Source organism: Cheilinus undulatus, linkage group 20 (genome assembly GCF_018320785.1).
Source record: "Cheilinus undulatus linkage group 20, ASM1832078v1, whole genome shotgun sequence".
NCBI classification, from domain to species: domain Eukaryota; kingdom Metazoa; phylum Chordata; class Actinopteri; order Labriformes; family Labridae; genus Cheilinus; species Cheilinus undulatus.
Window position 1 is genome coordinate 25738814 of NC_054884.1, and position 17402 is coordinate 25756215.

Consider the following 17402-nt stretch of genomic DNA (forward strand, 5'->3'; position numbering starts at 1 on the left):
CTACCTGGGGCCACGCATGATCTGGCAATCCATAATATATTTATCATAACGGTGTGAAATGATTAAATGCCGCTGCTGGAAACCTGTGCGGTCTCTGCGTATGCGCGCAGACTTGCTCACAGTGCCGGTATCTGTGACTTTTAACTCTGATTCAGTCGCTGCTTCGTCATGTCTCCTTCTCTTCTCACCGTCTGTCAGTCACACGTCCATCAGATGTTGGCTGTGCGTTTAATCAATCAGAACCTTAACATGTGAGCGCAACGGGCCGTGGTTACTGCAACAGTAAAGTTCCAGCTCCAGTTAAACGAGCCCTGTTTGTTGTCTGACAGCAGAGTAGAGACACACACTCGCTCACCAACGCACACACATTAACACACACACTAATCTGTCCGTCGTGTCAAACACTGTCAAAGCTCATATGAGGAAAAAGACCAAAAAACAATAAAATAATCTATTTCTCTAAAACACTGTAAAAAACAAACATGCTATTGACAGAAATATTTCTTTAGAGAGTGTTTTAAATATGGGTGTCCTTGAAGAGGATGAGAAATAGTTTGATTTTACTGATGCAGTTCTTTATATTTCAGTCTGTTGTAAATAGTTTTTAAATTACTTTCAAAATAATCTAAATGCTTTTATTATTATCGTTATTATTGTAGCAATGAGAGCATAGTGTATTAAAATAAAGATGTAGTAGACTATTAAAATGAAAGGTTTGATCTGAAGAGCATTAAAATGTACAGTTTGACTCAGAGTTAGACAAGATAAACTGTGTGTAAGCATTGATAGCCTATTCAGTCCAAAAGGTGTTAGTTTGAATATTTCTGAACAGATCTGAATGTTTTGCAATTATGACTTTCAGCTGTATAAAGGACATATATTTCACTCATATATTTTTTCCCAAAATCAAAAATAGTGTAAAATCTCGTCTCTTTTTGTCTCTTGTGGGCCAAAATCTCATCTCATTGTCTCGTGAGATAAGTATCTCGTCACACCCCTACACTAAAAAAAAAAAAAACAACAACATGGGTGTCTGTTACATGAACCTAAGTCTACCATGTAGCTTCTATTATATAAAATCAAGTTTTATGGTTGAAAATTTTCAAATTATGTAGTTTTAACATAACATGCAAAAACTTCAAATTTACTTGACTAATTTATGTTAACACAACCTAATTCCAATGAGTTTAAATTGCAAATCACCTCTGCTTACAACTCCAGACCAGTAGGTGGCAGTAATGTGCAACTTTGCTTTGTTGGATTAGCACAATTTATTCATGTAACTGTACTATTTTAAAAAGTAGTTGTAACTACCCTATTAAATTAAGTTACTCATAATCATATTGTGGCAATCCATTCCTCATCACAGCTTGTCACAATATCAAACTTTTTTTTTTTTTTTGCCACAATGTCATACAAGTTTAAATGGCCCAAGATTAATAACAAATTACATCAGTGTGTTACATTTACCCTTACAAATCTAGTTGGCCTGAACCATGGTAAGTAAGTAACAGAAACGCAAATACATCATGTTGACCAAACATATTTACATTTAGGTCACTCAACAAAATAGTTTATGGCTAAGTTAACGCATTTTACATGGGTGGAAATACTTTCCATAATTTTATTACGTTCACTGAGCAAGTTATTTTTTTGAGTGTACTCCTCAGTAAAGGAAATGTTCAAATCTGCTTTTTGTAGCATCATTTGAAGGTTTGTCAGCTCTCAAGGTAGATGATGCAACCTTGTGTCCTTTGTGTCCACTGCCCTCCAGCCATATTTCTGCTGCAGTTTAGCTATTTCATCATGTTTGATGGACAGGGGCAACGAATTTGCTTTATGAATAGAGCGGATCTGTCAAGCTGCCAGTCGCCCACTGCTACAGTTAGCTGACTGATTGATTTAGATGCGGCTTCCCTTGAGAGTGACATTGTCTCGTCAATGACAAAGTGCCTTTTTCCTGTCTCTTTCTCTTCATCTTTTCACTCTCTTTTTTTCTCTCTCTCTCTGCCCTCCCATTTCTGACCCTAATGACCCTTTCCCACTTCTATGTATTTCGAATAACCCCTTCAATAACTGCCATTGACGTGACAAGGACATAGTCAATAAGTGCTAATGGCAGCTACATGGGCTTTTAACAGTAAAACCCTCAAAACTGCAGTCTTCTCCTAATGCTTTGACAGAACAGAGTATTGTCCTCATCTGCTAAAAGCAAGCCTTTAACTCTTTAAACACTCTCATCACTTTGGAACATTACAAACTTTGCCACAGTGAGACCCCACACCATTTTAGACAGTTTAAACTACAGAAAGCACATAAACATTACTTGATTTGGTGAACTTGTGCATAAAAAACTGTTGATACAACATTTGCAATGTCTGAGCAAACACCCAAAATGCATTACTCTAATGACTTGTTTGGAGGGTATGATAAAAATACTGCTGCTCTTTAAGTTCAATGTTTGGCTAATGGCAAACAATTCTTCTAAACAGATACAGCAAAAGTCCTTTTTGTACAATTTAATGTAGATTTACTTGCAGTAGGAGCAGTGGTTAATCTCATTTACTGATGTACCAGCAAACCATAGAGGTGTCAAAATTTACTCACAGTAGCCTTCTGAAGGACATGTGAACCTTATGTTTCTTAAAGTTAAAAAACCTTCTCTTAATATTGGAAGAATATTTTACTTCAATCATCATAACTTCAAACAAAATAGAAAAAGAGCAACAAACTAAAAATGATACCCCAATTTGCAAAACAGCTGAATGAGAATGGCAGTCTTGTTCCCCCTGGAGTTGTTTCATTTGTTAAGGCTTTAAATGGTTTTTGGAGAGGTGAGAAAATGATGCAAAAAAAGGAAAATAAGCTGAAATCATTCTAAATTCATAAAGCATGTTGATTTACCCATTTGTTTTAGCTATTATTTTGTTAATAAATTCATAGTTGCTTGGCTGGTAAACAAATCAATCAAATATCACTGAATTATAATTTGGAAAGGAAATGCTTCTTCCATCATTTCCTTCATAGACCTTTAGCATTTGACATCACCATGTCTGTCCTATGTTACATGCTGGATGTCAGGAAGGATGCAACAATGAACCGATAAATATCAGAACTATCGATAGTGCCATGTAGTGCTAATTTAATGAAAGGGAAACTTAGACAATGATAAATGTCAAAGTCAGAAGTCTGCAATCGTTTTATGAAGCGTTGAAAAAGCATCTTCAGTGGAAACAGAAGCATTGAATAAGCTGATGCTAAAGCTAGCAAGAGCCAGCATTACAGTTTAAGACATTACCTTGTTTACTTGTTTACTTTAAACCAAATAAAATGTTGATAACAGAGAAGAGTACTTGTGAATGCCTCTTTGAGTAGTTATCCATGATCAGCACGTCTGATGAGCATATTATGCCTTCATCAGGGACCCTGATGAAACTACCAAATATTCAGTTATTCTAAGGACTTACTATTCATTTTGTACTTTTTTTTTGTAACTTATTTTTTATTGGGTTACATTTTAATATAGGGTAAATAAATGGATAGAAAAACATAAAAAAGCACAGACTTACACAGAAATGAAACCATTCAGTCATAACGCAAAAATAAAATTTAAAAAAAATAAAGGAAAAAGTTGTTAAGGTCAATGGGTTACAAGTGTTTTTTTTTAACCACAGAAAGGGGATTTGGGTTCAGCGGTGTTTTCTTTTCAACCTGTATATGTTCTCCTATGCCGTGTCCACTCAAGTCACTTCCTTGCATTAAAACAAAGACAAAGAGTCACTTTAGTTACATAAAGCAAACACAGAAATGACATTTAGACAGCCTGACTATTATAAATGACTTGTATCGCTTTACTGAGGTTATTAGTGCTCACTAGGGGGCATTACTTTGCTCCATAATTTATTAAATAAATTACATTCATTGAAAAACAATTCACATGCTCAAACATGAACCCAGATACATATGCATTGATATTAATTCATTAATGTATTAATACTTGTCTTTGATTACAGGCCAGAACTCCAGCCTCCATATTTTTCCACAAATCATAGTTGTTAGTCACCCTTTACAGCTTTCAGTAAACTTTATGGATCCCAAACCGAAGTGGATCAAAGGATATCTTTAGCTTTTAGTATCCACTTTCTGTGAAAAAATACAGCTTTTTTTATTTTCTGAAAGGTGGCAACCCTGGAGAGAGGAAATTCTGGCCTGACCGCAGTTACATTCATAGTTATGTGTTTAAACATCTAACATCCTCCGTTTCTTAAATGATCCCATTTTTGTATGTAATTCTGATGATTACATTGTGTTAAGGGGCCTCTTTTTTAAAATAACTGTTCTATTTCCTCCAGTGATTAGTAAATGTGTCCACACATAAATTCAGGGAAAAAGTTCATCTTTCCATGTTATATATCTCATTAACAATATCTATCCATTCCGCTTTTTTGGGGGTTCTTTAGTAAGCCACCTTCTTGTTCTTGTGCTTTTTTACTGGCCACCAACATTATTTTAATCAAATATGTGTCACTAGGGTTACCTGTGGGTTGAATATTCCCAAGATATATTGTACAAAAAATCATATTTTACCTTAAAACCCAAAATAAAATTCATATGTTCTACCATTTCTAGCCAGTATGTCTGTATAATGTGGCAGTCCCAGAAGATGTGGAAGTGATCTGCCAGCATGTTTCCACACTCCCTCCAACATTGTCTGATTCCTGGTTTATCTTTCTGTTGTGACTTAATATTTGGGGTGATAAAAAATTGAATAATATTTTTCATCATTTTGTACTCTGTCCAAAATATAGACAGCATAAACTGTTGGTCTTTTAGAAAACTGACATTGGAATTTCAAAATATATCAGGAAAAAACCTTCCTACAGCAGATCATGTCATTTGCAGCAGCACAGACAAAATTATCCCAAACTAAAAGTGACATATTTGCCCTTTTGATTCAGATTCAGACAACTTCCCAAAAGGGCAACTCAGTTTTGGTGTCTATCAAACATAATTTGGAATAAATAAAGTTATGTGAATCCTTTCGGACAAACATGTCCAGGGGGGATAGTGTAGGGTTAAGCTTAAATAGAAGCTATAATCAAATAATATTGCTGGGTCAGCAGATGAGTAGCAATATATACTTGTTTTTTTAAAATAAACTTTCAGCTTCAGAAAACAGTCCTTAAAATGAATAGATGAAATTGATCAGCAATCATAATCTCAACGTTGAGCAAAACAATTGTGATAATCTTTCTATCAAAATGTGTGCAGCCCTGTTTTAAAGAAACAAGCCTGTTTATGGCTTATGAAAATGTGAGTGGTAGATGATAAATGTGTGAAAATGAAGGGGATACAAGTACAAAGTGTTCTTTACAGTAAGTGCTTAATAAACAGACACCTCAGTCTCTTCTTGACATTTAAAAGGACAAATCTGCTCCATCCTCTATTCCCTCTTTCCTTCTTCTTTCATCTAACTTTGGACTAGTTTATTCTAGAAAACCATCTTTCCTTGAAAAAAAAGTTGCAGGGAGAACACTTCTTTAGGACTGGAAGTTTTTCTTTTCAGAGAGCAGTGCTTGTTATTCCTCCACCAGGCTCCTGGAGAGTCTGTTGCCGTGGTGTGATGCTGAGGGCACAGCTGGGGGTAAATGACATTGCTTGAGCAGGGAGGCAGGCGCTCTCAGGGCCGCCCCTCTTATCAGCTCTGCTGCAAGCTCCACAAACACAGAAATGTGCAGAGGGTGTGGGCGATGGGAGGTAGGTAGGTGGTGGTTGAAGGCAAAGCAGACGATATCAGCGGACACGAGGAGGAGCGATGACTCACTCCTTATCATATGATGTATACGAGCAGGAGCAGGTTGCAGGTGTAACATACGTCAAACTGGCAGTGGTATCCTTCTATTTTCGGGTGTGAGGGTGTGAAGCGTCACCAGAGGATTTAAATGTATTCCCTTACATCAAACTCATCCTTTTAAAACTGTCCTCCACCCTTGTCTCTGCTGGCTCTCTGTCATTATGCCATATTGTATTCTGCTATCACGTTGGCTCAGCTCCAGACACAAAGAAAGCCTCAAGGATAAAACTCTGCATTCCTGCTGCAGGAGCATTATCATTAAAAAGATCCCCCATTCTTTCACCCTTTAGACATTGGCCCTTCTTTTATCTGTCTGCGGCTGTTGATCCATGTGACTTCACAGTGAGGAATACCATTTTTCTGATAATATAATCCCTTCCCGGGTCCAGACCGGGTATCTTTTATATTTGTGTCCCACCCCAGGAGAGGCAGACACGCGCCCTCGTAGTTTCCAGGCTGAATGCACCCCCCCCGTTTCTTATCACTCACTCCATATTGTGACTCTGATACAGTGGGAGGATGGACTGTGCCGCTGGGGAGCGTGTTGCTGAGCTGTTTGATTAAAACAGGAAGTGTAAGGGGAATTGGTTTAACCTTGCGTGAAAAGATTATTGCTCAATAATTAGTCACAATCAAAACTGTGACAGAGTTTGTGAGTGACACTCAGTGAGTTGTCATTTCCAGGATTTCTGCTTACATCTTAGAGCCTTTTTAGGTCATCAGTATTCACAGCAGACGGATATCTCCCCCATATCTCTACTATCAATTTAGATTTCATTTGTTTGGCCTTGGGTTATACTGCAACAAATGCAAACAAGATTTCAGCCTTTTGAGGTATTCATAGCAGTAATATCGTTTGATTGCTTTCATAGGGGGAGCTATTAAATAACAAACTAAAATGGAAATGACTTTATTTTCATTTTATTATCCTGGCCTGACTATAGCATTCAAGTGAAAGTTGAACTTTCCCTATAGAAATTTTAGCTTCAAATCTCAAACACTAAAGGTGAAAAAACCCTCAAAAACATGGTTTATGACTTTCACAGCTGTAGTCACAGTGGGACTCTTGGCAATACAGCCTTTGTAAATGCTATTGGACACTTTTTACTGCATTATGTCCCAGCTCTGTTGGTGGATAACCTTTAAATGGCAGGAAATGTTATATTCTTTGTAATTCTTATATTCACTTATTCAGAATAAGTTCTGTGTAGAGTAAACCTCCAGAGATCACTACTGAAACAAAGAACTTAACATAAGCAACACATTTTGACATCTTTATACATACTGAGCAGTTTGTTTTCCAAGTGCCCCTAGTCATAAACTGGTTGAATACAGGGAAATGTACTTTGCATGGTCTATATGGTGCTATCCAGCAAGCACTTCAGCTTTGTTAAGTAGCCTATACTTTGACTTAGGTCTCCTTGTACTTTTTAAAAAAATTTGCAGTCATGTTCATAAGTTTTAGGGCATGTAGGACACTAGTGATTCATGATGGGGCCAGATGTGCCACAATCTGGGGCTGGAGAAGGGAGGAAGGATGGTCAGAGTCAAGCCAAGGTCAAGCTTGATGGCATCTCTTTTGTCTGGGCCTTTCCGCCCTTGGTAATACGCCCAGAGACCGCCAGTGGTTTTAAGGCGATTGAGACAACCACAGCACAGAGAAGACCAGAGCACCAGATGGTATCCTAGACCATGCTTACTTGCCACATCAGCCCCCCAACAATTCTTGTTGTTTTCTCAACAGATTTTTTTCCCATGTCCCTCGTAATATGGAAGGACATCTAGAGCTCACCTGGGTTGTCTCAATCCTCCTTCCTGCCTCATGTTTTGGCCCATACATGCCTAAAAGTTCTGCACAGTACTGTATCTTTTACTTAATTTCAACGGGACAGTGGATAGGAATTTGGACATATAGCATGGGGAATAACATGATGGGCTTGAACCTGAGCTGCCTACTTGGACAAGTTTAACCTCCGTATAACCAAACAGCCAGGTTACCAGTACCTTTTCCTGTAATCAGGCCTGCCAACAACAATGGCTGGGCCCCTGAAAAGCCCTGTGAACAAACCCTCTACACTTCTGATTTACTGATAAACGCATCGCTTTAGTGATAGATTCCTGGTTAACATTAGCCTCCCTTGTGGAGCTAAAAGGTTTGCTACCAAGCTATTCTGGAGCTCAAAAGTTCCTTAGAAACTAGCTGCATCAGTTCCTTCTCATTGTGCGTAGGTCATGGCATGGCTATGAGGTCTAGTATTACTAAATGGTTTAGCCCAACCGGCCAACCGGTATTTTCAAACAGGCTAAATTTTACTGTGAAGCAATGACAAATAAAATGTGTTGTTTTGTGTATAAGGATGGTGAGTATTTGGGGTGAAAATAGAATCTGTTTATTGCAGCTTTATTATTCTACATCACATTATTCTGCATTTTTGGAAGTTGCAACGTCAGCCCACACAAGAAAGTGAGTCAGCATCAAAGGAAGTAATTTCTCAGACTTCTTCTTGTTTCCTCTTTCAGGAAAATGTCAGTGGATGAGCTGGGCAGCTCTCCACGTCTCGTCATGGATATCAACTGTAGGCCCTACCCACATAACAAAACCTTCCGCCTGGCCGGCTCCTGCTCCACAACACCTCCCTGTGAGTGAGCCCTGACACCTAGGACTTGCAGGCTGCTGACACCATGACACAGATGGACTACAAGTACAGCCTGCTGGGCTCCTCCATGGATGACTACCGCAAGAGGCCACTAATCCTGCAGGTAGATGACACGCCCATGAACCTGTTCGCGGTCCTGGAGGTAAAGCGGGAGCTGCCAAAGCGCTGGAATACCTTGGGTTGCTTTCGTAAGATCCGCCTATATAGCTTCTTGTTCGGCCTGGCTGTAATGTTCCTCATCATGGCTTCATACATCTTGACAGGAGACAAAAAGGGCCTCCTACTCACACCTTCCCCTTACCACTTTAGTAGCCTGGTCAGCCCCGGACCTTTTGCCTTCAACCTTTCTTCAGTCAAGGACTACGCACATATTAAACTGGTTGTAAAATCTATTACATCAAAGGTGGAGTTTCGTAGCAGGCGACAGCTTCCAGAGATCAAGGCGCTGGTTAATAGTGAGCCACATGTGAGTATAACCAAACAGTGTTATCTCTTATTACCTCAATCGGGATGGCAACATATGGCTGTATTAAGATTGTGTGGCACTCCTATTTTTTTAACATAGTTAAAGGTATCTCAAGCTATTTTCCTAAGACATCTTATTTTGTAATCAAGCTGGCTAATGTAATTATCCCCCTGTGTTTTATAGTATCAATCTTATCTAATTTAATCATAATAAAAACATGGCCTGGCATGATATTGATCTATCTTTTAATTACCATTCACAGATGTAGGTCTGGAAGCGTAATTCAAAGCAAGTAAAAATGTGATTCTAATCAGTATTCATGCATACATGCTGTCCACACAGTTCAATATAGCAACACTGTTGTAATTCCCCACTGGTTGCAGTTTCTAATTTAATTTATAAAGAGATAAAACTACTCTGCAAACCTTGTACAACACCTCATGTCACACCAGATAATTGCGTATGTCTCTACCATTTTTTTTCTCTTCAGAAGGGATTTAAAGCTCAAAGTCATCCCTCAGTCTTCAACACATCAGCTCGGTAGCTTTCCCCAAGTGTCCGTCTCACCTCAAAGCCCGCTTCAATTAATTGTTCATTCTAATGATAATGGCTTGTGCCAGGGCTATTTGCGACATAACTAATTTCTTATTGAACCAGCTAATGAATAGAAGAGTGTGGCCGCGGGACAATCAATACCACATCTGTGGACGGATCCGGCATTAATTGTCCTCAAAGTAGCCGTGTCTCCCAGGCAGTGAGCAAGTCATAGTAACGAGGGCCTGTGGTCTGTTTGATCAGGGGAAAAAACCAAAACACTTTGAAATGTGAGTAAAGAAAGACCAAAAATCGGAAATGTCTCAACTCACTCTTACATCTGAGGAAGAGACTGGTTTCCTCTCCTGGGGCAGTCTGGGTAACTTCATGTAAACTGCTGTCAGAAAGTGAGAGAACAGATGTTTTTGTTTAATGTTGGTTCACTTCAGTCCAGTATATCAGACGGATGAACTACAAGCTTTCAGTTTTGAGGGTGTACAAAACCACATTTTGTGGGTGTGCACATACAAAATAAGGTCTCTTGAGAGCAGTAAATCAGGATAATGATCATAGTTTGTGTTTTGATGCCTTCATGGCGATGAAAGGGGTGACTGGAACCACTGTCTAACCACCTCAGCCCATACTTGTCTGACAGTCCCACTCTTGTGAACACAACATCTTCAGAAAACCAGGGAAGAATTTCTTTAAATTTCACACAAGCTCAGCTAAGACTTTAGGATGAGCCGACTAGATTTAACAATGAAAATTCAAAGAGAAAGGTGAGTGTGACCCCTACAAATAAAACTATAATGATTATATCTATGAAACACTTTTAGATTTACATCAAAATGGAAAGTATGTTTTACCTACAATGTCCACCTTCAAATATGAAATTACTACATTTGGCTTTTATGATTTCTTGTCCATCCTACGCAACAGCTTAAAAATATCTGATTATCAGGATCAAGGCATAAAAAGCATTGGATTTTTTGTTCATTTTTATCCTTATTTCATATTAAGTGTATTTCAGTTCCATTTTCATTAGTTTTTATTGTGGCCAGGTATGTTTGTTTAGTTGTTATTTTGCAGAAATGCTTCATTTCAGTTTAGTTTTTATTAGTTTTAGTGGTAATTTTTTAAGCAAAATGGGATACTTGTCAGGGGTGAGACCTAAAAGGGCTAGAAAAAGTAAACATCATACCATTTTAAAAAATACATTCAGATCAAATACTCTATGCTTTATTTAATCAAATCTGGTGTCTGAATACAACTCAAGACCTAAAATGTCCATGGCGATGAAATTTAATGATGATCTAATGAGTAAGAAAAGCAGTTTAAAAGTGGTTCCAAACCCTGCCGGTCTGGTCTGCGTAGCTATGTATTCAAGCAGGTCCTGAGCAGTGACTACACAATGACTGGGATGTACTTTCTGTTGCGTAAGGACTTATGCAGCTTGTGACAGGAGCATCTGCACGTACTGGTGGTAGTGACATTGTATGTCTCAGCACTTTATACTGATATACAAGTCATCCTAGTAGATAAACAGCAGTCAACTTTTTAGATGAAAAATCAGGCATTACAATTGCAGCTTCTACAAGATATTTAACAGTAATTATTCCATTCTATATAAGATTATTTTCTGAGATTTTAACACCTTCCTTTGACCCCTTAACTCCTGTTGTCGCATATTTGATACACACTTTTATGATAACTCTATCTAATCAATATGCTCAATAAATTACTCGAGACAACTTCTGAATACAATCTGATAAATGATAAAAATGCCCTCAAGTGGATTATCAGTTACCAAAAACACCTAATGAATGAAATGAGATACTAAAAATATATTTGTTAAATTTTATGGAAATTTTGATTTTTTTAAATTTCAGTAGAAAGTTAAATGAACATTTCAGGTCCAAAAATTAGAATTCTCTGGTTATTACTTGTGTTTTCAGGCTTTAAGGGGTTAAAAGACAGAACACTGGATAGATTCAGAAACAGGGATGAGGGAATGGGAAGATATGCTGCTGAGTATTTTGGTGTAAACACGGCCTTAGAGCTGACCAAGTCAACGTCTTCACCCTTACACAGTCTACTCAACCAGAAAGAAAAACTCAGCATGCTCCCACACTAGGGCCAGTTGCCCCATGTTGTACCATGCTGAAGCAGGATTGACCCCCTCTGCAGTCCCTGATGGCCTGAACCTACAATGACCCCTGCCAGGCCTGTGCTCCGATACATCATTGTATTGTACTAAGATACACTCAGGTTACACGTTCAGAGTCAGATAAACAGTCAACACAACAGTACTCTTATCCACTTTGTGGACTATTTTGAGTTGTTTTGGTCAGATATTGCAATTCTTCACCGTTACTTATAATGACCTTCGAGAAGAGTGGTCACATCACCTCTGGGCTGCACACCTGTGCATCATAGTGTGCCACCTCTTCTACCAGATTAGACTGCTGCCAAATCCAGTCAGGAGAAGGGCAAAAACATTGTTTCCACAAGAAAAGAACTAAATGCTATTATTTGTTTTTCCTTTAATGAAGAAATGTCATCAGGTTCTGACAAAACTAATGCTATAGCAGCATCCACGCTAATCTATTCTGCCATAATTGCACAGGCCTCTTGTCGCTGCTTGCTTACATCACAGCACCCGGAAGTACTGCTGATTGGTCATGTCATTTTCTAACTGGGCCCAATCTGTTCAGATGGGAGCTTTGCAAGATGTATTCGCCAGTGAGAAACACGGAAATGAGCGAATCAATCTGCTTTGCAAGATCAGCAGACCTCTACATTGGGATGACTTTGATCATGGGGTGGGACGTGGCATAACTTACACAAGCATTTATTTTCCACTCACTGAGGTTACTGTGAGTGGCTATTTTCTCACAACAGCAGAATCTTATGAATAAAATCTCAAACTTACAGAGGGGAAAAACTGAAATCTATCACACCACAAACTAAGGAAAATCCAAAGGTGGTTAGGGTTAGGCACCAAAACCCTAAAGGTCGGGGTAAGAGGGAGGAGATAAAATCAAAAATAAAACACTACAGATGAAGGAAAAAAAAACAAAAGGGTTAATATGTCATTTCGTGCTCCACGGTCAAGTTGCCCCACTGTAAAGGTCTACAACAGAGATGAGCCCAAAATGCCCCACCATAGAGGTCTGCAGCTAGATGCCTCTTGGATTCCATGGTGTGACTGTGCCTTGAAAACCCTCAAACAATCTTCAGATGGCCACTGCTGCCAAAACTTTGACACTAAATATTAAAAATTGTGACTTTGTTGAAGTTCATGTGTAATGGCTAATCAGTCCTGTCTCCTAAAACTGCAGAAGCATATATAAAAAAATCTCTGAGGTTCAGAGCTGAGAGAATAAAATGCCATAGTGTCTAAATACTGTCTGACGGCACTGTGTGTGCTCACTTGTGTCAAAGTGTCTATGAATTTAAAGACAATTTGCTGTGAGTCTGCCCCTCCAGAGACTCCTCCTGCACAAACTTGTCATGAAATGTTCAGCTGGAACCCACACAGGCTGTGGTTTCCTCCACCTGCCAAAACAGTGGCCCGGACAAAAAAAAGGGTTTTAAATTGTTTAAACAAGCGGCTTCCTTTATAGGATCTGTGAAATGACAGGAATGTGTTTATCTTTCATCAGTACACCTTAGCAATCATAATTTTATGGGTTTAGTCTAAAATGTTTTTATACACTGGGTAGAATACGGTGACTCTGAAGTTTAATTCTGCCTGCTTTCTTTGCCTTTTGCAGATGTTTTCGGTTATCCCCCGCAAATTCCTCCCTGGCGTCAAGAACCCATGCTGGTACGAGGAATACACTGGGAATATCACCTTAGACCCTTACAGGACAAACTTATACGCACGCTACTCCAGGCGCTTCCGGACTGTGTTTCAGCACTTGAGGAACACTTTCCGGGAACACTTGTTCCACCATGATGGGAAACTCTACCGCATGCGGTGCCTTCCTTATTTCTATATCATTGGCCAACCAAAGTGTGGCACCACGGACTTGTACGACAGACTGAGGCTGCATCCTGACGTCAAGTTCACCACTTTCAAGGAGCCGCACTGGTGGACCCGTAAGAGGTTTGGTGAGTAAAGACAACTGTAATTTGCTGCGGTAGAGGCCTCCAGGCTGGTACACAATAATGAGAGCCCAAGAGCATTAGGAGTGTGAATGTGACTAGTAGATCATTTTGTCAGAGCTATACCTCAGGGAGCTTCAGGAAAGCACTCAACGACTGACGCTTGAAGGGGTCTCGGCTTAAAGGCAGGCTTGTCTGATTCATGAGAACAATTTAATTATCTCCTTCACTCTTACTGCAAATGTTTCTAGAGATCTATGCATTGTGGTGACTGAAGACCATCATTTCTATTGATTGTAGTTGTAAAATATGGGGAAATTCCTTTTGACGACTCCTCACCATGTCAAAATGAACGTTCTCCAGCATCAAATACACTAGAAAACTAACAACAGTTGTATTTTTTGCTGTGAAACCTATTTGGCTGTGCTTTGGGCCCTGAATGTGACATGAATTAAGTATCTCGGATGCATGCAGTTCAATCTTCCTGGCAATTAACTGAGAAATGAATATTCAAGACCCATTGTGTGCTGTGCATAATAAACCTAAACGATTTATTTTCTACCTGAGACTTGTTAGCTCCAATTTACAGCTCTAGTGGAGTATTTACGTTCCTTCAAACAGTTTAATTCAGCAGTCTGAACACCCAGGTCTTTAATTTCCTCTCTTTTGTGAGCTCCTATACAATCATCATCATCTTCTTGCCGTGCATTTCCGTTTCTTGTTACATTGACGGTGCTAGTGGTGCTCATTATCATCTCACCAAGGCCTATATCTAGAGTCACATCTGACTCAATGTACTAGATGCCTCCATGGTAGAAACCACTTGATACAAACACATAAAAAACACGGTGTCTGAAGCCTCCTCACACACTTTGAACCCACGTGTGTGGGTGCACTGTTTCCTGCACTTGTTTAGCGAATGCTGCTCTGGTTCCTCACGACACTTCTGCCCACCACAAACTTTTCATTCCTCAGCTTCTAGCTCTGTTTAACAGCTGTCTTTTTGCACAATGTGAATTTTATACCTCCATTTTGAAGAGTTAAAATGCAATCACAGATTTCTTCGACTAGAGAGCAAATCTTTCCAATTTATGATGGAGCTGTTGCATATTTACTAATTCGTCAAGGCATATTTAAGAATCTTTTTTCTGTACTTTTTAGGAAATATTTGCATGCATTTTTCACTGACTGTTTCCAATTCAGACTTTTGAATATACACACAACCTCCTGCTACAATCCTGCCTCTCACTGCAGAGTTTGAACAGGTGGTGATATGTCAGTTCCCCAAACAAAGAGATAAACCCTCAAACTGTGCAACAAGAGTCAAGAGCCGCCTCAAAGCAGACATCTGGTCGTATGGCGGCTGCTATCTAAATGTGTCACTGCCATCATGTGCTTTTCCTTCGCCATGTGCATCTGTGATGTTAGAAGAACCACCACACCACCCACCACAGATGGGATTAAAAGCCGTTGCGTGATCTTGAATTAAGACTGGAACCTTCTGTATTAAGCAAAATCAACCCTTGTTCATCTTGCAGATGCTTCCTTGCTCTGCATCTTTGGTTTGACTTTTTGTTCAAAATTCAAATTTTGTAGTTAATTAATGCAGGAAGCTTTAGAGAATCTAAATTTATCTGCTGTTTTTGCTCCCAAAAGAGAGGAAATCATCATTCTCAATACCTACATGCCTTTGTTTTCTTCTATAACTGGAACTGCCATTAAGACTCATGAATTATGGAGAATCAGCAGCTCAAGAGGCAGGCGTGAGTTGGTGTTTGTGATACTAATGTGCCTGCTTTTGTCAAGATATGGCAGCAGGAGAAAAAAAATATGGTTCAACTTTAAGGGCAGAGATCTGTTCAAAGTCAGCCGTGATTACCAAAGCGAAAGCAGATTAGATAATGACTTTATGCATACAAACAGTGTGTAGATAATCTCATAATAATTCTCTTTTAAGAACAGCTGCACTATCTCATCAGCGCAGCATGAGGACTCAATCTTTTAATGGTGATATCTCACTGTGCATGAGTGTTCTCGTTCTGCTCTGCAGTGACAAATACATTCTGTTTAGCCTGCAGCTATACATCCAAAAATTGCTTAATAATGTGTTAGTATTTCACCCATTTGGTGTTAATTTCCTAGGGAGATGGATACAATATTGGCTACATTTTTGTGAGTTTATCCAAATTCTCACCAAAAATATCAACGGGGGCTTAGCTTTGGAAGCCAAATGGATCCTTTTGAAGTTCATCCAGTTGCTGACTATGCCCCCAAGCCCTCTGAGACTCACAAAACCTAACTGGTAGTTTGATCAGTCATGCGATACTTAGTTTAGTGCGTTGTGTTCAGTTTGAGTTGATAATGATTTGAATCTCATAAAGCTGCGGGACATGGATGAGTTGTTTGTCTTGTGTTTTGTGCAGACTGATAGAAGCTACATACTGCTGTATCCCTAGGACATGGATCCCCCTCTTAGCTATTGTCCTCTCTTTCTTTCCATCCTTTCATCATTCCATCCCCTCTAGTGTTTCACTTGCAGCTATGCACTTGTAATCAGCACTTTTCTCTTAAGACATCCTCCGAGAACACTCTGAATTCAAATGCTCTTGTTTTGTATTTATTTATTTCATTCTCCCCTCAAGGCTCCACTCGTGCAGTGCATTGAAAAGGTGATTTGATGCGATCCGCGCCACATAACTTTCTTAGAGGAGCAGTTTGAATGTTAATCAGATGTTTTCTGCCCTATGCAGAGACCATCAAGAAACTATTTGGAAAATAGGTGATGCTTCATTCATATCAAAAAGCAAAGGGATGCAAAAGAACAAAAGAGAAAAAAAGCCCTTAAGAAAGACACACCAGTCCCACTGCAGCTCGTACAAATACTCTGGATAAATAATGATGCAGAGAGCATATTCTCAGAGTTTACAAGATTTTTCTAATCATGTTTCTCTGCTAACTAGAGGAAGGTGTTTTACTGCAACAACATCAAAGTATCACAGAGAATAACAGACGCCTGAGCTTCCTCATTATCCTCGAGCTGCATGGATCCTCCTAAGTCCTACACTCAATCTCAACAATTGCCAGCTAAATTGTAATTATACTGCAGACCACAGCAGCTTAGATGAAAAACGCATTTGCTTGTTCTGCATTTAAAAGCATTAACTTGGCTTTGGCTCTTAATTGGAAGCAAAGGAACCAGCGCAGGGACAGTATTCCCTGATGAATCTGGACTGGATGTGAAGTTGGATTTTTTAGGTCAACCTCACAGTGAGGACAACACAGAAGACCTAATGACCTCATTTAGTGTGATCGCAGAAACACATGGAGAGGGAAGAGCTGGAATGAAAACATACAGCTCCCCACCCAAACCCTGTTAAATCTCATTATTTCAGCTTGAAAGAGAAACACGATAGTCTGCTTCTACTTTCAAGATGTGCTCAAACAGCAGCTTCATCTGTGGCTCATAGTTTCAATTAGAGCTGGGCGATATGGCCTAAAACTGATATCCAGATATATTTTTGCTATATCCCGATGCACGATATATATCGCGATATTTTAAAATGTCCTCTAAGTGACTGTATAGTGTTTAATTCAGCCCCAAATGACATTAGTTTGGTGATTAAAATAGACTGTTCTACTGGATTTTTAATAAGATTGTATACAAAAAAGGGCAAAGGACTTCATTCAGTCTTTTACTAATAAATCCAAAATACATAAATCATGAAATACTTGGTCTTTAGTTTTCTGTATTATGTTTACCATTGCTGATTATAAAATGATT

General features: G+C 39.1%; 1 protein-coding gene and 1 long non-coding RNA gene across 3 annotated transcripts in view; one reads left to right on the top strand and one right to left on the bottom strand.

The window, feature by feature from the left end:
- LOC121527867 (carbohydrate sulfotransferase 15-like) overlaps positions 1 to 17402 on the top strand; it is a 77036-nt gene that overhangs the window by 38254 nt on the left and 21380 nt on the right. The window contains exons 2-3 of the mRNA XM_041814884.1: positions 8375 to 8977; positions 13288 to 13627. Of these exons, the coding sequence (XP_041670818.1) occupies positions 8537 to 8977; positions 13288 to 13627 (781 nt within the window). The 5' untranslated portion in view covers positions 8375 to 8536. The remainder of the gene's footprint in view (positions 1 to 8374; positions 8978 to 13287; positions 13628 to 17402) is intronic.
- The window catches only part of LOC121527868, a 55096-nt gene that overhangs the window by 11005 nt on the left and 26689 nt on the right, over positions 1 to 17402 (bottom strand). The window contains exons 4-5 of one of the 2 annotated variants that reach the window (XR_005993448.1): positions 9844 to 9905; positions 3532 to 3752 (exon numbers count right to left, since the gene is read on the bottom strand). This is a non-coding gene — a long non-coding RNA (uncharacterized LOC121527868). Of the gene's footprint in view, positions 1 to 3531; positions 3753 to 9843; positions 9909 to 17402 lie in introns of those variants that run through there. The other variant, XR_005993447.1, reaches the window with a different exon arrangement.